This window comes from Mya arenaria, chromosome 12 (assembly GCF_026914265.1).
Source record: "Mya arenaria isolate MELC-2E11 chromosome 12, ASM2691426v1".
Taxonomy (NCBI): Eukaryota; Metazoa; Mollusca; class Bivalvia; order Myida; family Myidae; genus Mya; species Mya arenaria.
In genome coordinates, this window is record NC_069133.1 from 24,709,828 (window position 1) to 24,728,152 (window position 18,325).

Below are 18,325 nucleotides of genomic sequence, written 5' to 3' on the forward strand. Positions count from 1 at the left end.
GGAAATAAGTAGTATGTCTGTAATGATTGTACACTTAGTATGTAACCTTCGTTAAATAAAGTTGTTATTATTATCATATTATTATTATTATTATTATTATTATTATTTATTGCATTATACGATTTATTATTTACAATCTTTTGTATCGTAGTTATTTGACACATTATTCTTAATCCTATGTATATGAACATTACATAAATGCATGAAATATTACATTTGGTTTCATAGTTTATGTTACAACGTAATCATTTTTGCTTTTCATGTGACATTTTGGGAAAGGGCCGTAACTGATGTTGGAAAAACTCGTGGCCCAATCCCTTTGCATGCCCTTTATATGAACGTAAGCTTTGTTGCATTGCACTGTTTCTTTTTCTTTGTTGTTATCATCATCATATAATGTGTAAATGTATTGTCATGCAATAAAATATGTTTAAACCAGAGAACTCGTCCAGAGTCTTGGGGCAGTGATTACGAACAGTCTCAAGTCTGAGTTCAGACTCAAGACTCATTATTGCAAAATTTCATTTCATTGTAATATTCTTTTTATCAGAGCATTCATGGTAAAACATGCTGAAACATATTGCTATTTGATAATTTTACTAATATATACCTACATTTTGTAAAAGAAATGAAATAAATATGATTTTTTTCTTCCTTTATGAAAATGCTTTTCTGAGTCTGAGTCTAGACTTGGACTTGAGACTGTTCGTAATCACGACCCCAGGTCTGGAACTCTCATGGGTAAGGCAAGTCCGGTCCGGCAGTTAATATCCCACCGCTGCCACGATTTGTAACGTGCGACGTCAAACAAGGCCAACAGATCCCTTCCGAGAAAAGCATGCTCGACCCTGAAGGGATCCACTGGTCTTTATAAAGTTTATATACAGTAAACTCTGAGTTAGATAATGCTAGTATTAGAACTAACAATATCGGAATTTTAGTTAGTCACGAGATTAAATAAAGATTTGTTTTATCTTTCATAGTATGTATAAAATATAAATACCTTTTTGGTGACATCAATGTCCTGCCGCAGGCTGTTGGTGATATATTCCCTCTCGTGGTCAGATATGCGGGGGTGGTCAGCAGGGGAACCGGACACAATCACCGTCCAGGCAACAAACCACAGAACACCAACACCACCTGAAAGAATCATTAACCTGATGATCACTACGGCACATAGCACATTCGAGAATCAGATAGAATGTCAAGGTATTTGCACATAACAGACACTCGACATAACACCGCGGCCGCTGTACATATATAGCAGGAACGTGAGAGGAAACTGTGGTTATCTGCATAAAGCCGATACGTGATAGATCTCTGTGGTGAATTGCACATAGCAGGAACGTGATCCAATACCAAAATCATCTGAGCATGGCAGAAACGTGATAGAAAACTGCGACCACCTGCAGTTTGCAAATGTTTGATATAACACCAAAACACCTTCAAATAGCATATACGTGATATGCATGTAATACAAAAACCTTCTGAAAATAGCAGATAGGCGATAGAAAACTATGAACGCCTGTACATAACAGATGTTTGATAGAACACCAAAACACCTGCAAATAGCAGACACGTGATAGAAAACTGCGGACACCTGTACATAGCAGATACGTATTATATTGTACGATACTGGTAACTTTTTATACCATTTTTATGCATGGGGTATAAACAACGAAACGCAGTCTTATTTAAAGATGTCTTACCCTTCGGACTGTTTTAAATCAAGAATCCGTTAGTTTCAGGTCATTTCATATATTTCTTTTAAACACAGGATTAGGGTTTCTTCTCCATACCATAACAAAGCTCCTAGATTTGGTACCAAATGTTATTAACATGCCAAAAAGGCCACGAGAAGCAACTAAGGTGTTGACGCCCAGAAAGTGTCAAGGATTCTGTACAAGAATAAATACATCAAATAACAGTGACTGAAGTTCATGAATAGGTACAATACCAAGTATGTAGAAGATGGATGGCCAGCCTCCGTCAAATCCTTCCTCACACAGCATTCCAGACAGAGGAAACGTGACCATGATCCCGATCTGACATCCTGTATAAAGAACATACAACCTTATAGACATTCTTCGGTGAAGATAGCTTCATATGAAATCAGTTGCATCGTCACAACAGTTGCATTGACATTCTTTGGTGAAGATAGCTAAATATGACATTCTATTCATAGGCAATACGGCCTTATAGTCATTCATAAGATAGCTACATCTGCCGTCCTATTTATTGACAATACCGCATTATAGCCACTCTTTGGCTAAAATAGCTATAGCTGGCATCCTTTGTTTAGACACTTCTACATGATAGACAGTTTTTGTGAAGACAGCTAGATATGACATCCTATTTAAGACAATACTGCCTTTGACACAGTCTTTGTTTTAATAAGATATCTACAAATGACATCCTTTCTACCTACCTACCCTACATTCATTCATTTATTTCAATAAATCCTCCGCGTGGGAGATTAGAACGCAATGTAATATATATAAGCATGTTTAAATATGTCAGTAGAAAAAGTTAATCCATGCAAGAAGTAGCATGAGAGTAATACATACATGTATACAATGGGTTCAAGTCAAACACAATATTTATGACAAACTAACAGCAATTGCATGACCATACAATATTAACATAACCATCTAACGCAATATATGCACAAATGCCACTGTTTCAGTATTATTTAAACACTATCGAAGGTACTGTATACATTGAACGCATTTTACATAACGAAAACTGAGCTTGCATAACAGCAATTGATTATAGTCTTCATTTTGTATGTACTTGCTCCCTAAAACAAAATCTCTGAAAATTGTCGAATCTTTTTTAGCTAAGTCGGATCCGACATGTTGACCAAATACCATGTTTATATCACAATAAAAACTATCGCGTACAGCTGCTGTACACGGACAAGCAAACACGATATGCTCGGTTTTGTCAAAGAACACGCGTTTGCAAATTAAGCAGACGGAGTGCAGTAAAGAGGGCTTGTCTAGCCACAAGTTAGCAAGTAAGGTTGCTTTAAACTTTTAAAGTTGTATTCAGAAACTGATATATAAACGTAGAGATAATAAAGCCTTATGGGCAGTCTTTGAAAAAAAAGATGAGTCAGAGAAGACTCCATTTCCTTGATAAAAATAAGTATTGTCACACATTTAAAATGTTAGCATAATATGACCTTAACAATGGTTTTACCCTGGATCTATTGAGTGAACGATATGTACTTTAAATCGTATTACACCTCACTTACTGGCATATCTTTGTAAATGACATTAAAGCTACACTCTCACATATTGGCTGTTTTGACAACTTTTAAAAAAAATGTCTTAAAGTTGGAATGTGCCAATACTTGCGTAAATGCATGGAAACCAGTGATATAAGACTGCTGATAAAAAATAGTTTAAAAATGTATATTTTATGCAGAAAAACCCATGAAACGTTATTTATGTGCGTAAATAAAAAATGTCAAAACGGTAAATCTGTGAGAGTGCAGCTTTAAATGTTTATATATATACGTATAGACAGAGATGTTATCATACTTATTATTAAAACTTTAATATGTGTTTAAAATCTCAGACGACATTGACTTATTCAAGCAAACTATATCCTCACTGACTTTGCCATATAAAATAGTTGAGTAACTGACGTTACCTGCATACACAAATCCACTGAGTTTGCTGCGTTCTAATGGCGGTGCCCAGTTGGAAAAAAGCGTCTGCATACACGGCCATACAACGCCCTGGTAACACAACACGCAATACACACCATATCAAAAATAAAGTTTGAAATCATTTAAGCACATAATGGTTTATTAAATCTCCGTGTGTAAATCTGCAAAAACCATCGCATTTAAAGCATATTTATTCTGGTTCATTCTCGTTGTCGGAATTTTTTGTTGTTTTAGTCTAACGTAGCATTCATTTTAATGTCAAATCCTTCATCGTATGTCACATGTCAGAATTTTGGTGCGGTTTGGACCGTGCACGAGAATGCCGAGTAACTCACTAGTCGATACATTGTATTTAAGAAAGGCCATGATAATAATCTAATGTTTATGTTAAGGAAACATATTTCTATTTATCTATTTATAAATCTATATGTATTGATTTATTAATGCATTTATTTGCTCACTTACATATGCAATATACTAATCGTCGTATAAGTCGGATACAGATACTGTTTTTTCTTCAAAAGTGTCCTCTTACAGACGTAAGAAACCGTTTCACTAGCACTAGCTTCGCCTCGGACAAAATTGGTGTTCGTCCAAGCGAAACGGCTTCATACGCCTGTAAGATGACATCTTTGAACAAACTCGTTCTATATTTATTACATAACGAACATTTAATTTATTGAAGTCATGCACAAGTAAGCAAGTTTTGTAAATCGGTAAAGGGAATAAACGATGGTCGATTACTGTGGAAAATCTGCACTTGATGATAATCGATAAATTGATTATTTCTTTGAGTTATACAGTAGAACGCCGTTGGCTCGAACTCGCTTGGCTCGAATTCCTCGTTGGCTCGACTTGATTGATGTAAAGGGCCGATTTCTTAGAACTGAAGGTAATCAATCCCGCTTGGCTCATGTTTTCCGAGGCTCGAGGTATTTTCGCCGGTCCCTGGGAGTTCGAGCCAACGGGGTTCGACTGTAGATGTAAAATTGTATATGAATACACTAGATTATAGAAATGAATGTTTCGATTATGGCTTGTGACCGAAATACAATCGTTATAAATTAACAATCATTACCTGTCCGAGGCCAGCAATTACCCGGAGCACGAGGAGGAAGATGACGCTTGTGCGAGCGGCGAATGGCATGATCAGGGTGACGAGGGCGCACACCAGCATACTCAAGCCGAACAGGTGCTTGCCGCCAAACCGACCCGCCAGCCATCCACCTGGTAACTGGGTGGCGATGTAGCCCCAGAAAAAGGAGCCGAGTATCAGACCTTGGGTTTTCTTGTCCCAGTCAAATCGATCACCCTCATCCTAAGTTAGACGGGAGAAGGACAAAAAAATGAATCGATTAGTATTTTGCAAATTATTTACACAAAGTGGTAGATGGTCATGATAATTTCTTCCAATGAGAAGACTGTATGAGAATTTACACAATAAAGTAAATGTAGCAACCTCACTCCAATTTCCTTCCTAGACACTATGCCGTTCAATATGTTTCTTACGGAATGCCGTTAGGGCCATCGCCTATGAGTGTGTTGATCTAAAACGCGATACTCGATAGTTCGATGATGAAAATGCGCAATCACGAAACTACGATGGTGAAAACGCGACAGTACGATGATGAAAACGCGACAGTACGATAACGAAAACGCGATAATACGACAGTACGATGATGATAATGTGATAAACTATCGTGTTTTCACCATCGTACTTTCGTAGTTTCGTGATGTCGCGTTCACATCATCGTTCTTTTGAGTATCGCATTTCAGATCAACACATTCACAGGCGATGGCCCTAACGGCATTCCATAAGAGACAGACTCAGACTTTGACTTTAAAGCAACTTACACACTATCAAGCTCCGGATAAGTGTTTTATACTTCCCAATTGACCCCAATTGCAGCTGATCATTCAGAACTGTTTCTTAATCCCCTTAAATAGTTTAACGACATCATGTAATACCCTTAACTTCACGTGACAATAATCAAAGTAGTTTACTGGTTATTGCCACAAAAAGGAGCTTACCAATCGTTAGTTTCAGTGACGTAAAATGTTACTAGACCAAACCCATTTAATAGGACTTAAGTAAAACGGGTAATTAAACCAATTTCTGGACAGTACTTAAAATAGCCATTAGCGGTTGACCTTGGCTGTAGCCGATTGATCTTCGATGTTACCAAGTAACGTATGAGTTTAGCAGTAGGCAGGACCTTTGATAATTATTAGTCAAGTCTTAGGGCCATTATTAACATATGTTAAAGCGAATAACTGTTTCATCTATTCACAGAATATCTAATCGACACCTGCCTGTGACGGCAATGAAACTCCAATGAAAATAAACGTTATGGCATTTTGACCACCTGGTAACTTAAGACAGGAATGATGACTTAAAGCTGCACTCTCACAGATATACAATTTTTACAACTTTTTTATTTTTTGTCTTGGAAAGAGCGAATATTTGAATAAATATATGCAAACCAATGATATAAGTTTGCTGACAAAAAATCTGATCGTAAATTTTCAAATTTCCGTTTGAAAATTAATGCTTTATCGCTTTAACCGTTACTAACGGTTTAGGAAAAATGCATGAAACATCATTTTTTTAAATTAAATATAAAACTCTGCGATCTAATTTTTTGTCAGCAGTCTTACATAACTGATTTCCATGGATTCCCGCAAAAATTGGCTCGTTCCAAGACAAACATTACAAAAGTTGTCAAAACGTTCAATCTGTGATACTGCAGCTTTAAACAGAGATGAATTAATATTTGCGGGGGGCCATTGTGTTACATTATCACAGTAAATCAAACGTCAGCCATTAGGCCACCATTAAAAAATTGTCTGTTTGCTGTAACTTGACCGACCAGCGAATTTTGTTGAGACCTTTTATGTCATTCGTTATCTTTTCTGTAGTTCTTTTTGGTAATTCTTTTCGGTAATTAACCTCAAGCGGATATTTTCGGTTACATTCCTTGTGTATCGTCAGTTCTTTTCGGTAATTACCTATTTTATTTAGTTTAAACATGTGGAACAGTATGTATAACCTATGACTAGACTTGTTAGAAGATTGCTTAAAAAAATATGAAGATCACTCAAAACGTTAAAATTGTTGGTACAGATTTACACAAAATAAAGGGCTGCGTCGAAAAGAACCATTTATTTTTGTTGATTAACACTTATCGAGTACTATGTCATTATTGAATGGTATTTTGCTTGCTACACAACTAAGATCTAAATATTTATATACAAATTTACAAATTCGCCTACGAACGCATTTTAATACCTCCCCCCCCCCCCCCCCCCGCTGCCCTAAGTGTCGTAAATTTCTTCTATTAATTGCACATTCTGACATGTGGCGTCACCGGTTAGGACTATTTCCCGCCTATTAAACCGCTCTGAGCAAGCAGGCCTCCATCCCCCACCCTACGACACCTAATGTGTCTCCGCTCCACACCACCCGGGCAATCATGGATAAGCGCGTTGGGCGTCTCAAATTCTAATTCAAATTCAAATCACTATTGTTGAAGACAAGACGTGCCAAGAAGTGTTGTATTAAGTTTTGGAGATGCCGAGTTCGGCAACCATATACAGAATCCGGATTGTAGTCAAATTTCCTTTTTTGCGTAGATCTGAATTATGTCTCGTAAATTGTATTCTATTTTCATCTCAGTAAATTTATCCATTTCTTATAACACTGCGAGCAGTTCATAAATCGAGCATGCGTTTTACTTTGTATGTTTCTCTGCGTATGTCGCATTATGTAGTAGCTAGTTTAAATGTAACTTTGTAACACAGTGAACACTGTTGTACGACATCCGGTCACATGGTTTATGTTTTTGTGTTGGCGGTCATATCTGGCGATAATTTAATGCGATACCCGTCTCGATCGAGTATTTGAGCCGGCCCCTTTTTTTCTTAAACCCCCAACAACCATACTAGCGGATGTAAATGAGCTATAGTGGCTATAAAAGGGGGTGGCTTATCAGTTCGGGTCAGTACATGTGCGGTATTTACAGCTCAAGAGCGTAAACAGACATAACCCATATCTAAGCGAGTAGCTTATTTGTTGGAATGCTTTCAGATGTCGTAAGATTACTAATATATAGGGCCTCAACTTACAGATCATATTAAACACAAAGTGTAAAAGCTGCACTCTCACAGATTTACTGTTTTGGCAACTTTTTTAATTTTTGTCTTGGAATACGCCAATTTCTGCGTAAATATCAGCACACCAGTGATATAAGACTGCTGACAAAAGATCAGATCTGTTCCATCTATTCACAGAATATCTGACTCATATGTTTCAAATATTATGTTGAATATACGTCGGAGTTGATTTTGATTTCAACGCTATTAAAAGTTAAACGAAACTATCAACCGCAAAACTGACGTTCCTTTGACATTTTAACCGATATGCAGAGATGAAAAAACATATGTTTACCTGCTGACAACGTGCATATTCCACAAGTATCGTCTGGTTTTCACTTGTCGTCTGGTTGCAGTCGACTGGCGTCCGGGTCATGCAGACGATTGCAAAGCTCATGTCCACGCGAAGGGCGTACAGGTTGATGAACCCGAAAAACGCCACGATCGTCAGCGCCAAGCGTGACGAACACCAGATCGAGGCTGAAATGGTATGATCATTTAAAGAAGATTTGCGGCGTATTAAAAACATGATAGATTTCAATAATACGTTTTTAAAGTTGCACAGTTTTGACATTGTTTTTTGTCTTGGAATAAGCCAATTTTTGCGTAAATATCTGCAAACCAGTGATATAAGACTGCTGGCAAAAGAACAGAGCACAGATTTTCATATTTCCGTTCGAAAATTTATATTTTATGGCTAAAAGCGTTACTTACGGTTTAAGAAAAATGCATAAAACGTCAATTTTTGAACTTTAATATGAATACCTGCGATCTGATTTTTGTCAGCAGTCTTATATGACTGTGTTCCATGCATTTTCTCATAAATTGGCTCGTTCTAAGACAAAAAAGTTGTAAAAACGTTTAATCTGTGAAAGTGCAGCTTTAAGCCGTATGCTGTGTGTTTGCACCCACATGTTATGTTAAAAGACACACGCCAACTCAATTCATAACATTTTTTTTCTCTCTAAATATAATTTGATGTGACCTTTACTTTTAACATGTTGTTGTGACATTTATCTAAAGCAGCGTTTTGAAGTATAATTCTGGTAAAGCATAACATGTGAGTTAGAGGAATGCCTTTGTTTTAGAAAATGTACATTTTAATGAAGTTCACGTCGGCACATATTGCTATATCTAAATTAAGGGAATGTCAAAGTAATATTAATCTGGTTTCATTAATTTACCGGGAAAAAATATAACTAAAGATATTTTTAAAAACAAAAGATTACATTGTAAATGAGTCGGATAACTTCATACAAAAGCATGAACTTGCTGAACAATGCCATCCGTAATCCCAAAATATAAGAAAAGATAAGTTAACGACAAAGATCGAAGTCCTTGTTCTTCATTATAGCCACAAACAAATAATAATGCAATGCAATGCTAAAATGCGTACCGTAGCTGATATAAGAAACTAATAAATGATTTACATTAAAATTTCAAAATTCGAGCATGTATTAGATCTATATTTCGATTTAAAAAACGAAACTCCCTCACCTCTTCTTTGTGAAGTATCCATGTTTCTAATGCTCTTTACAACAGCGATTTCAAAACCACCAAGCTGGGGCGATTTTACTCACCTAATTTATGAAGCTGATCGGAGTGCAAAGGGCATAAAGCGTTTGTCTTGTATACAGGAGATATTATTTTGTTGCGCTAGCTCAATCCGCTGATAAGCCCTTCTCATGTTCCGGATGGCTCCCTTGTTTTAGACTGGTGGCAGGAGACTTCGTAAATATGTTAGAAACATATTTAATACACTGATACTTTTTTGCAAAGACATAGTCTGACCTTTACTTCAAATCCCTAACTCGACTAGTTTATCCGCTAAATGGCGCTGGTGCAGGAAATTTTACAATAATTATCGAAAACTAAGTATTTTATTTACTAAACAAAGGTATTTTAAAAAGTCAAAAAAAATATTTTAACAAAAGAAAAAAATGATAGATATGTTTTTGGGATAATTTGTTTTGAAAAACAAATACACACTTAAACGTAAAAAATTCGATATATGCCTCTTTTAATCTATAAGCATATTGGTGTAAATGAGGCGGGCACCAGTTAACATGCATTTTTCACCGAGTGTCATAAATCTGATGGCATTGTTTCAAATCCAGGTCACTTGGCCCAGATTCAATCTAAAAATAGCTTTACTTTGACATTGCTAATATATGGGAAATACATGCATTTCAAAATGTTAAAGTGACACTCTTATTAAAAATCAATACAAACACATGTATGCCAAACATTAATGTTTAGTGATAAACCTTTTACTATATAACTAAATAATGCATTAATGGAAAATATTAATTACTGATAACAATATTATATCCGTGTATTTAATAGCTGAAAACGCACTTATATTAAATGATTGGTGAATGCTAAAAGATTTACTGCGATCTACTATCGTCTCATAAGGTAGCAATACAGTTTTTTCTGCACATTTCTTTCAAACTTTCAAATTAAACTCGGTATCCTTCATTATCACCATTTGTTTCGACATTTGTTCATCTCTTTTGGTATACAAAATTGTATTAAAACAATTGTATTCAATCTTATTTGGGAGTGAGTGTGCATCTTTGATTTTTTAACAAAAATTATTCTTTAAAAGTTTCGTATGCAAATATAAAAAATACTGCCCCATAAAAACAAATATGATCAAAAGGATCCTGTGGTGGAACGGGCGTGTAATCCGTATCCGTACAACCCTCGACGACCCGAAGGCCTTCATTAAGTGCCCCCCCCCCCCCCCCCCCCCCCGAGGTACGGATAATATCCCCCCCGGATGATTGCCCCCCCCCTCCGGACATTAGCCCCTAGGACCATAGCCCTCCCGGATGATAGCCCCCCCCCCCCAGTCTTAGTGAAAAAACGGACGATATCCCCCCCAATATTAAAATGCATATTATAACCAGTTTATTTAAGCAAATTTGCAAAACAATGATTTTTATTATTAAATGAAACAACCCAAAGGCATAAATCAATGAAAAAAAATCATGAATAGTGAAAAATAAACGGAAAAAGCATGTGATTTTACAATGAAACATTTATTATTTTAAAAGTTAATTGTTTTCTCTGTTATTTGTTGATTAAGCACTTATTTAATAATCTTTGATCAGTAAGTTCTCACCTTTAATTATCATTTGCATTGACCTTTAATTATTTAATAGTGTGATAATCCTTAATGCGATAATGACATTATATGTTTTATTTCTTTTGAAGATGTTTTAGTGCAATCCAGTTGATAATTACTGATTGACCTAACACATTAATTGCATAATAGTATACTATTCACATGGTGGAAACATCAAAGTTGTTTGCCTAATTGAACGTTAATTCCCACAACATTGGCCACCCTTTATTGTACCCTTCAACAATACAATTTATATGCAGGGGGGGGGGGTTATGTCTGGGGGGGGGGGGCTATTGTCTGGGAGGGCTATCATCCGGGGGGGGATATTGTCCGGGGGGGCAATCATCCGGGGGGGGGGGGATATCATCCTACACTCGCCCCCCCAACCACCACCAATTTTTTTAAAAATAAAGATACAAATAAAAAAAATCCCCAAATCCGTGTATAGAACATAACTTATGTGTATTGATCTCTTAATCTTAATTGCCTTGTGCTGATCTGAGTGCCCAGCTGTGCAGTTATAGAGGTTTTAATATGGAAATGGACTATATATATCTTGTCTTTTAGATGATGTTGTTGATTTCAAATGATAAAACAATTATTATTACAATGCTTTTGATTAAGAATAAGAGTTATGTTATATATAATAGCCCATTAATATGATTTAACCAGGATGCTTCACAATGTGGATATAACAATGGTGATTATGCTTTTCAAATGTATTTAAAGTTATATGCTATATCACTATTTAAAAACTTATCACTGGTGGTATGTAAGCTTATTTATACTCACACTCGGGCCTTGCCCATTCGGCGAGTGCTCCGTTAAGAGTGTTAGTCATTTTAGGTTTTATGGAGCATAGTGCACAGAATGTAACCCTAGTTAGAGCCACCCTGGTTCTTAAACGTGCCCCCAGTGTATAGCACAGTCACACGGGACCCCCATTTAACGTCCCTCCCGGAAGACGATTAGTATATTTTAGTGATGCGACGGGGGATCGAACCTGCGACCCGGATTGATAGTCAAGTGTATTTCCACTAGACCACGGATCCGCCACAAAAAAAAACAACTTATCACTCTTATTTGTTTATTATTTATTTCCAATCGGTTTAATTAATAAACACATTAGCTATGCATATTGTGTATATGTATTAGTGAGACAATGAGATTATCTACTCGAAATGTGTCAACCCAAAATGGCCCTGAGCCAATAAACAAATACACAGGAAATGGCCCATACTGTGACACCAGTGCAATACATTTTTACTATTTTTGTCTTTCAATAATTTCCTTTATATTTGCTTCTTTAAGAGTGTTTATGCTTTGGATAGAAATAAACATTTTGATTAACAGGGAGTTGGACAAGATCCCGCCCATTTGTGTATATGTGGACCATTTTTCATTAATCAAAATGCAGTTTTAGTATGTACTTTGCCTTATTAAAGTAAGGTACTTAAGCCTGTTAAGCTTAAAGTTTTGAGATATTGGGCACAGGAGATGCACAGCATGGGATTATCATGCCCAACATTCCTTAAACTATCCTTTAATTTACTTTAATTTTTAAAAAAAAATGCAAAATAGCAATGCAATCACTTATTCTTTCTTTTGTGATATTTAGTTTATCATTAGTTGTTTTAATTAGCTACCGATATATATGGTAAAGTAGCTCGCTCATAGTTTGTAAAATGCACGTCCTTTTTTAATTACGTAATAAAGTGTGGCAAATCATAAGGAGTGTTAAAGTTATAGTTGATTTATGTTTTTGCCATATTTATGTTGTTAATGCCAAAGGTTATTTTATTGCCGATCTGCCTATAAACTTTGAAACTTGAAACTTGTTAAAACAAAAACCGTCTCCGTGGCCTTGTGGTTAAGCGTCCGCTTACGGAGCGGGAGGTCGTGGGTTCGATAAAGTGTGGCAAATCATAAGGAGTGTTAAAGTTAAAGTTATAGATGATTTATGTTTTTGCCATATTTATGTTGTTAATGCCAAAGGCTATTTTATGCCGATATGCCTATAAACTGTGAAACTTGAAACTTGTTAAAACAAAAACCGTCTCCGTAGCCTTGTGGTTAAGCGTCCGCTTACGGAGCGGGAGGTCGTGGGTTCGATCCCAGGCCGCGTCATACCGAAAGACGTTAAAAGCTGGTACAAGTAGCTCCCTTGCCTGGCGCTTGGCATTTAAAGGGTAGTGCTTGGGAAAGTGGTGTACTCAGTACTGGTTCAACCCAGGAAAGTTGTATCCCGTGTATCGGTGCTTTACACCGAGCACGTTAAAGAACCAAGAGGTCTCTTCGCAAAGAGCTAGGGTATCGCACCCGGATTTCTTGTATCTCACTCTGTTTCTTCAAGTCTTCCAATGCCTGGATTTGACTGCGAATTGCTGTCACTTCTATCTCATGTCACTTACGGCATTTAAACACAATTTAAGTCGTGATGGCGTCACGGCGGGGTCAAGCCATAATGCAGCCAATGGGCGCGGGCAGACCTTGATAAACTCAAATAAACAACAAACAAACATTGTTAAAACAAAAATACCAAAACAACCCTTCAGCATATGTTGATATTTGCTCAAATATCGTCTTTGAAGACCACAATTTTCATTAACGCGATTGAAAATTAATTACGACCGTGGTGTTTACACGCGTGATTGACATTATCACGTAATGTCATCAATGTATTCTTAAGAGGTCAACATATCCACCACTTCTGTTAAAGGCCTTTTTCAAGGAATGTTTGGCATGAAAATATCATTGTGCATATCGTGCTAATTGCACTGGTGTCACAGTAGGAGCCAATCTCCTGTGTATTCGTTAATTGGTGCAGGACCATTTAGGGTCCATTTCTATCTTAAAATATCCCGAACTGCACAGCAGGATATTCAGATCGTTTATAGAAGGCTTAAACTAGGCCTTTAAAGTTCCGGTGGCCGTGTGAACTAGCCGGCTGTTTTCTCTTTTTTTCTTGACTTTACCGGCGTGGGTTCGAACCCCGCTTAAACGAAAATACTTTTTTATTCTATAACTGTATTCATTCTGCAATTTGATATCATAGAGTAAAATAATTATAAAAATAAGTGTTTCAGATGCTCGGAAAACTAATTTTTGGTCCAAAAGCTGCAGTTTTGACGGGACATGAGATATTGAGAAATCCAGACGAGATAAAGGTGACACCCACTGTAGTTACGTTTTTCTTCAGATTTGACAGGACGGGAAATATTGGGAAATCCAGGAAACATAAACCTCTTTAGTTTTGTGCTTATCAGGGCTTATCAGACGATGTTCATAAACTAATTGGCTGCATGCTGTTTATAAGCAAAACTGACCCATAATTGACTTCATGTTGATTTTAGAGATCGGATTATGGTTTCCCCATTCTCGTTCACCAGAGTGATGATGCTATGCGTACCACATGCTTATCACCATCGAACCTTTGACGAATGAGAATGGGTTTCCCCAGCACTCAGAAAATTGCTGGGAATGGAGTGTCATGGTGATTTAAAAGGTGAAATAATGTCTTTCTTAGCACTAATGGGCTATAAACAGCATGTTCTAAAACCTGGCCTGGCCTGACCTGCTGACTCAGCATTTTGTGTCGGGCCAGGCCGGGCCAGGCCAGGCCAGGCCATATTTTATACATAATGAGAGAACAAGCTCTGAAAATACTCGAACACAATGATAGACCTTTATTAAGAAATTAAACTGCATGTTTAATATACTATTTTTTTCTGAGTTTTTTTTTTAGATAAAATGTAGCTTAATTGAATACATAATTAATTAATTTACTTACACAAAAATCAGGTTTTCAATTGAGCTATGCATGTAGTTTTTGTACAACTTGATGTCCAACTATATGAACTGTAAGATGGAATTTCTACATCTTATATAAAGACAAAGCATAAAAATAATCAAAATAAAATATATATGTATGTAAAAAATGAAATATATTTGGCCAGGCCAGGTTTTAGAACATGCCATGTAAAATGAACAATGTTAGCCATTTGCGAATTTTCGCTAAGCTAGCCGCTGGTCAAAATAAACCCAGCATGTTATCTTCTAGCTTGATCTGTCTTTCACTGCTACTGAATGGTGCCTCTGGGATTTGGATGTGCACAGTAACCATTCAATTCTCGTAATCAGCCCAGGGATTTTGCTGATTCTAGTGTGTTCTAAATTTACACCTAAAGTCCAAATCCTCGCCTATCCCCAAACCTGGGGGCCGTGGTTACAACTGACTGGTGCATTATCATGGGGATCAAACCCTTGGAACCTCGACCGTTGGATCACCCATACTTTCAGGGTGCTCTTGTCAACTGGGTCAACCTGGCAACTGTTTCTTTACCACCCCCAACTTTTCAAAATGACGAATTATCATCCTGCTTTTTTTTGTTTTAGGATATCCAGTCCATGTATGCAGTTGGAGCTGATAGTATGTATGCCATGTACATGTACATGTGTAGGTATTGATAACAGTTGTATAACATGAATGTAAAAAATTGACATTTTTTAAATGTCAAAATAAAATTGGACAAACATAAACAATGATCAAATATCAATCTAAGACCTGTGCACGTATCCGAAACAATAGTTACGAATAACCTATACTTTACACAAGACTGTTGGTTTAAGGCGTTTTATTGTTCAACGTTTGATAAATCAGTTTTTATCACTTAACGATGTCCATGTTGTAGATCATAAATTGACTGGTTTTGTGTTTTTGTTTATGGAAGGTTTTCACTATACCTTCTATTTGAAGGTTTTCACTTACACGTAGTCCGCATCCGCAGACACAAATACGCCGGTTTAATCCTTCAGAGTCAATTACATATTGCAATTATAACGGCTTTGTCAACTTGACTTTTAAATGAAAAAAAACAAAAAAAAAACAAACAAACAAACAATAAAATTAAGCGGATCAAATTTGTACCGAATTGTAATAGTTACATTAAAGTGACACTCTTATTCAAATCCAATAAATACACATGTATAACAAACATACATTTTGAGTCGTAAACCTTCAACACCTCACTAAATAATGCATTTATGGAAAATATTAATTACTGAAAACAATATTATAACCGTGTATTTAATAGCTGTAAAAGCAAAACAAATGATTGCTGAATGCTAAAAGATTTACTGCGATCTACTATCGTCTCATAAGGTAGCAATACAGATGTCCGTGAAGTTGGCAGTCTGGCAGTGTGGCAGCGTGTCAGCGTGGCAGCGTGGCAGCGTGTCAGTGTGGGAGCGTGAAGTTAGCAGCTCAGCAGCCTGTCAGCCTAGCAGTGTAAAATTAGCAGCCTGGCAGCCTAACAGCGTGAAGTTAGCAGCTAAGCAGCCTGGCAGCGTAAAGTTATCAGCCTGGTTGCGTGGCAGCGTGAAGTAAGCAGCTTGGCTGCGTGGCATCGTGAAGTTAGCAGCCTGGCAGCCTAGCAGCGTGAAGTTAGCAGCCCAGCAGCCTAGTAGCGTGAAGTTAGCAGCCCAATAGCCTGACAGCGTGAAGTTAGCAGCGTGGTAGCGTGAAGTTAGCAGCCCAGCAGCATAGAAACGTGCAATTAGCTGCCCAGCAGACTGACAGCGTGAAGTTAGCAGCCCAGCAGCCTGACAGCGTGAAGTTAGCAGCTCAGCAGCCTGGCAGTTAAAAGCGTGAAGTTATCAGCCAAGCAGCCTGGAAGCTTGATGTTAACAGTTTAGCAGTCTGGCAGCGTGAAGTTAACAGCCGAGCGGCCATGGCAGATTAGCAGCGTGAAAACTTCCTTCGCAATAATAATTCCACGTTAAGTGAGTTTTAAAATAAGATGTGAAATGTTTCAGAACACCAAGTTTTTAATGTAATCTTGCTAAAATTTAACTCGATTTCTATCGCTCTCCTAAGACGAAATCGCGCGAAGTTTTCCGTCATTATATTGTGAAAAAAGCGCGTCTTCAAATTCAAAACACTTCATTTTGCCATTGAAGCGGTAATTAAGTTTCACCTTACCATACCACGTAGTGGAGCGTTATATGATGAAGGTTTTCTTATCTTTCAACACGGACATCCAGATATTCATGCTATCAAACCTGATTATTTTTTTTTAAATGAATAATTCCTGTACACAAGTTCTTTTGAAAAGCACGCATACGAATGATCCAAACTACTTAAATGTATACTTATAAAACTTCTACACCATTCTTTCCATGTGAGTTAAAGCATATCTCTTTTCTTGACTTTCCGATTTCAGAACAGTCTGCTGAGAAATCTGGCTCGTTCCAGCAGCGCCAAGCGTATTATGATATTTTAACCCAGGCTCGATACAAGCTTTTAGAATATGTAACGTTCGAATAATTCCACGTTTAAAGAGTTTTAAGCAAAGATAAGATGTAAACTGTTTCATAACACCAAGTTTTTTTTACGAAATCTTACTAGCATTAAATGCGATGTCTATCGCTCTTGAAAACGCTTTTTTTGCACTTTTAATTGTCTTTAAATTTCCTATTACCAAACCCCGTTATGGCACATTTTATGGCAAATTATGTCTTATCTTTCGAAACGGAAAAAACAGACATTTTTTTACCCAAAATATATGCGGTATTTTATTCATTTTATACTCGGCTATGTGTCGCTCTTAAAGACAGCCTCATGCAAGAAATAAATATTGTACAAAGAAACAATCAAATGAACATGAGTAAATAGATTGTATTATTTCAAATTCAGCTCCAAATACAACACAAGAAGAGAAAACTGGACAATGAAATAAGCATCATTTTCATCCCAAATAAACATAATGAATTTGACTTAAACTGTAGATATTTCATTTTCTTTTATTTAATTATTATCAATGTTTTTTACCGCTGATGTTATTTGAAAGCATTCAATTGTTAAACGAAAAACAATGTATTTTGTACTCACAAATATGTAACATTGTTTTTCGTTCGGCAAGAATATTAGTTCACACAGCATTTTGCATTGAAATTCGAGCATGCCGCACAATGACGAGGATATATTGCTTTAATGTTTTTTAAGAAGTTTCGTGGGTTTTTTTTACAATTAAACACAATACATGTACAGCAATCTACCTGTATTTATCTTTATGATTACAAATATGGTTTATTTCGTTCGGCATGAACAATCTGTACACCGCAGTTCGCATTGGAAATCGTGCACACAGCAATATGGTCGGGAGATATTGCCTTAACATTTCATAAGAAGTGCCATGTTTCTTTGTGATAATTTAAAACATGTACAGCATGCTATAAGTTTATATCTTTTTATTACAAACTATAGTTTTTCTTTCTGAAAGAACTATGAACATTTTGCAGTGAAAATCGTGAATGCCGTGTGTTTTGTTGCAATTGAAAAGAGTACAACACTCAACGCATTT

The 18,325-nt window shown here is 36.7% G+C and overlaps 1 protein-coding gene across 1 annotated transcript in view; it reads right to left on the bottom strand.

The window, feature by feature from the left end:
• LOC128210568 (sialin-like) overlaps positions 1 to 9,350 on the bottom strand; it is a 28,500-nt gene extending 19,150 nt beyond the window's left edge. Inside the window, exons 1-6 of the mRNA XM_052914919.1 lie at positions 9,329 to 9,350; positions 8,127 to 8,311; positions 4,758 to 4,997; positions 3,661 to 3,748; positions 1,958 to 2,053; positions 1,004 to 1,140 (exon numbers count right to left, since the gene is read on the bottom strand). Of these exons, the coding sequence (XP_052770879.1) occupies positions 1,004 to 1,140; positions 1,958 to 2,053; positions 3,661 to 3,748; positions 4,758 to 4,997; positions 8,127 to 8,311; positions 9,329 to 9,350 (768 nt within the window). The remainder of the gene's footprint in view (positions 1 to 1,003; positions 1,141 to 1,957; positions 2,054 to 3,660; positions 3,749 to 4,757; positions 4,998 to 8,126; positions 8,312 to 9,328) is intronic.
• Between the last annotated feature and the right edge of the window lie 8,975 nt (positions 9,351 to 18,325).